General features: G+C 44.5%; 1 protein-coding gene across 1 annotated transcript; it reads right to left on the bottom strand.

The window, feature by feature from the left end:
* Window positions 1–3,678: 3,678 nt before the first annotated feature.
* Window positions 3,679–4,460, bottom strand: NKX2-1 (NK2 homeobox 1). Its single transcript, XM_010189354.1, has one exon. It carries the CDS (start codon window positions 4,451–4,453, stop codon window positions 3,812–3,814), a length of 642 nt encoding a protein of 213 aa, XP_010187656.1. The 5' UTR covers window positions 4,454–4,460; the 3' UTR covers window positions 3,679–3,811.
* Window positions 4,461–4,466: the final 6 nt, after the last annotated feature.

Here is a 4,466-nt window from a genome sequence, read left to right as displayed (position 1 = left end):
TGGCAGTGCTAGCGGTGGTGATGTTTTTTTTGTTGGATTGGGGTTTTTTGGACTTTTCTTTTTCACAGCCTGCTGTGCCACTATATGCACTTTTCATGGCACTCAAACATGAACTCCTACTTACAGCAGGAAAAAAATGCCCTCCGCGATTCTCCTACATTCACAGGCAGTTCCAGGGAGTTGGGGGGTGGGAGGGAATAGCTATCCCTCACCAGGTCCCTTCATCTCTCCAAACACGGAGTGCTCACTGCCTCACGCCGATAAAGGAAAAGTTACACTGGGAACGTGCTTTTCTCCCGTCATTTCAGATTTGAATCAGGACCCCCCCTGTCCCATTCTCCGTCCCATTATCCAAGTTCTGCATTGATTACCGGGAGACTGAAAATCAGCGCATTGGAAGAAGCAGGCGTTCAGACGGAGGCACTTATTTTAATTTAGGAAAGCTGTACAGTGACTAAGTTCTCGTGAGTGCTCTCGAGGGAGACTGGAGATTAAAATGTATTTACCCCTTCTCCCCGAAATATCTTCATCCCCATCAAGGCATAACTGGTTTATACAAAGAATTTTATGATAAAAGGTAATAACACAATGTCATAAAAAACTCTATAAAATTGTTAAAGAGCAGTTTGTTTGCATTTCTCCTGATTGATATGTAAATACAGTTTGAACTGTGTTTGCTCGGTCTCTAGTGCTTAATAAAGAGATGAATTCACCTTTCTGTGGAACAAGTAAACAGACTTTAAACTAAGCCGACATCAGACAAAGTGGAAACGAGTTTATTTAATCGAAACTAAATCTAGTTTAAGAAAGATAAGTCAGTGTACATAATAATCCATTACAGTAATTACACCCACCATCAAATATGTGTTTATGAGGTTGTCGAGACACAATAAAATTCATTTATTTCCCCCGAAGTCTATAATGAGAAGCCACTGGCTGGATCTCTATCGAACATGCTAACTCAAACATGGGAGGGGAGGCAAAATAATATTTCTCGGCTTTATTAATGCCTTCCAGTGCTCCTCGCTTTTGAATGTTCCTGTGTTTGAAAGGATGCAAACATTAATTACATCTGAAGGAGAAATGTCGACTTAACCACGGCACTTTCCCTCACGGTCTTGTATATTAAATCCGGGAGAAACTAACCCTAATTTTAAAAATCCGTTGAGTTACCCCCACTCTCACTCACTTCGCAGGAGCTGGCAGCGCTGTGCCACGGACCAGGAACCCCAAACGCTTGCTTCTTTTAGAAGAAATAACAGCACTAAGCTCCAGACCACCCCTGCCATGCTTAAGAGCTCTGAAACGAATATCCTCAGTAAAGAAAGACAAAAAATAGAGAATATTCTCCAGGTTAGTTAAGAATCTCGCTGTAGAAATCAGGACATAATATAAAGAATGAAAGGTCTCGAAATTCCTGTTGCCACACGTGATGTTCTCTAGTTAGAAATAAAGGAGAGGGGAGGCAGAAAGAATCCGATAATCTTTTTCTTTTTTTCCCTTTTTCTCCATCCAAACGAGCACTCGGTGTCCGAGTAACATCGGCTATCTTGTATAAATAAAAGACTGGAGCTTTCGAAAGCTGCTACTTAAACTGGAGGATGGGTAGTTTCCATCTCGGGCAAGATGCTTGCTTTCTCTTCGAAAATATGAGCATTTCATAATACCTCTGTGATTCAGAGGTCTTTCAATGACTGCGATTCACTTCCGTGGTTTTACTGAGGGGATCTAGAGAAAAAACTGAAAATGAGCAGCAGATGCGAAGGAAAACACGCTACGAGGTCTTTTAGGATGGGGAACTTCTTACACTCACAAAAAGGGATATTTGGGACCCGAAAGACAGCGGGTTACATGTATTTCGGGCTTGTCCGATACGAGCTGCTTAACTTGATATGCTTTATATATTTACAGCAAAGATAATACCTAAATTGCCTTGCATCACCCCTAACATTTACCTCCCCACCAACCGCCTCTCGGTGCTTCAGACAGGCGCGCACCCCGCGCACCCCCGCGCACCCACGCACACCCACGCACACGTGCGCGCACACGCACTTTCTCCTCGACTCCTTCTTTGCAAGCTTCCCAGATCGCTACAGGGGAAAAAACCAAAACAACCAAAATAAAAAAACCCCAAGCCAAACCAAAACAACAACAACAAAAAAAACAACCAACAAACCAAACCAAAACTCAAACCAAACAACCCAAAACCAAATAAACGAATAACACCAAAAACCCCCCAAACAATCCGCGTTAAGTTGAGGACCAGCCTGCAGCTAACCCCTCGTCTGGAGAGTGAGTGGATGTGTGTAGGAGAAACTGAGCAGCCGTGTGCGCATAGAAAATTAAATACAGTCTGATAAAGAAAGTTAATTAAAACTACGTCGTACGCAATGAACTACCTTTTTTATTTTGATTATAAATAAGGTGACTATACTTCCCTTAAAATGCAAGTACATAGGAAAACCTGGTAGAAATTATTACTTTTTTTTTTTAACAAGATATTAAAATCGGACGCTCTTTAGGTCGGCCGCATGTTCTAAACTGTCAGCAGGTTCTTTGTTAATTTGCTTTCTAGTGGCGTTAGACTTTTACCTTCTTTCTCCTCCGTGCCTTTGGCATTTCAATTTCTACTTCCAGAATACTATGCTTTCTTTAGCAAGAAGTCTCTGAGGTGCCCACCGCCCCCCAATAACCGGGCTAATGAATCTGGACTTTTGACTCTCAAGTATGTGAAGCCCACGCTTTTGCTTGTCACTTGTGCGTGCTGAGGACTGATCCTGCACCTCATTACCTCCCTGCGCAGCTTCCCTTTAGGAACAGAGTCCGGGCCCTGGGAGCGGCAGAGGCCTTTCAGGGTTTGACAGTAACCCGGGTTGTTTTTCCATCAAGAAAATAAAAAAAAAAAATGCGGGGAAAGGAGGATCAGGAGGGAGAAACAAATGGAAATTAAAAAAAAAAAAGAATATTCGTAATGTGTATAATTTATTAGAAGCTTCTTAGGAACTATATTTAAGCCAAATATCTACATAAGTTACAACAGGAAAAGGCGGCGTGCGCAAATAACAAACTGCCAGAGGATTTACGACGGGGCGATCAGTGTCCATAAAAAAGGTGGGGGTCGGTTTGGTTGATTGTATTTTTTTTCTTTTTCTTTTTACAACAAAATATACAGGCTACTAAAAACTATGGGTTTAGTCCAACTTTTGACAGCATTATACAGCTACAGGTTCACATCAAACTTAAGGAGGAAAATAAAAGCCAAGCCTTTGATGACTCCACGTCTCCATCCGCTGGCCCTGGCGGCGGGGCTGGGAGAGGAGACCGGGGGAGGGGGAAAGCTACTTCTTGTGTCTGGGTGACGCGAATGCGCTTTTTTGGGGAAAACCACCCCATCCCCCAAAATCTCTATATTTACATGCAAGTCATAGACGCTGGCGAAGTGTACAGCTGAAATCCAAGCCTTCAGATCATGCCTAACGATGGTCCTCTTTCTGCAGACTGCTCCGTGGTTATTAGTCAGAATTTTTTGAAACACCCCATACAACAACCTTGGGAGAAAGAAAAAAAAAAAAGACCCAAAACCATCAAGAGAAACAACAAAACCGAAAAAAAAAGGTCTTTCTCTCTCTTAGAGGTCCTTAGAGAACCACTCAGAAAAACGGGGGGAAAAAAGCATTTTAAAAGAAAGAAAGAAAAAAAAAAGAAAATAAAAACACCCAGTAGTTTGGACAGGACAGAGATTTGTGTGACTGGGAAAATCTGCGCTTTTTTTTTTTCCTTTTTTTTTTTCCTCTTGCTTTGTTTAATCCTTTCACCAGGTCCTACCGTATAGCAAGGTGGAGCAAGACATGGCAGTGCCATAGTCAGAAGTAGAAGAGTTTAGGTGAGACAAACTGGAGACTTGGCTCTGCAGAGAGGAAGGGCTGGCCGAGTGCTGTCCCATGTCTGGAGACTGCCCCGCACTGTTTGTCTGGTGGCTCTGATGCTGTCCGAGGCTGTTGCCATTGGTAGCCACCGTGATCGTCGTAGCTGCCTGCTGCTGATGGCTCTGGATAGCTGCCGTGGGTGTGTTGGAGCCTGCTTGGCAGGGCTTGCCATCCTTTACAAGCACTGGCACCGCCACCCTTCTGGGAGACTGCTGCTGCTGGCAAGAGCCGTTCTCCTGTTGCATCTGCTGCTGCGCAGCCTTGTCTTTGGCCTGGCGCTTCATCTTGTAGCGGTGGTTCTGGAACCAGATTTTGACCTGAGTCGGGGTGAGGTGTATCATGCTGGCTAAGTGTTCCCTCTCCGGAGCGGAGAGGTATTTCTGCTGCTTGAAACGTCTCTCCAGCTCGTAAACCTGGGCCTGGGAAAAAAGGACCCTCCGTTTCCTCCGTGGCGTGCTCTGGAGCGGGGCCATGCTCTTGCTCACATCTCCCAGGGAGCCGAGGCTGCCCATGCCGCCCATGTTCATGCCCGAGGACGGC

This window comes from Mesitornis unicolor, unplaced genomic scaffold (genome assembly GCF_000695765.1).
Source record: "Mesitornis unicolor isolate BGI_N332 unplaced genomic scaffold, ASM69576v1 scaffold38767, whole genome shotgun sequence".
NCBI classification, from domain to species: domain Eukaryota; kingdom Metazoa; phylum Chordata; class Aves; order Mesitornithiformes; family Mesitornithidae; genus Mesitornis; species Mesitornis unicolor.
This window is presented reverse-complemented; position numbering and strand designations above follow the sequence as displayed.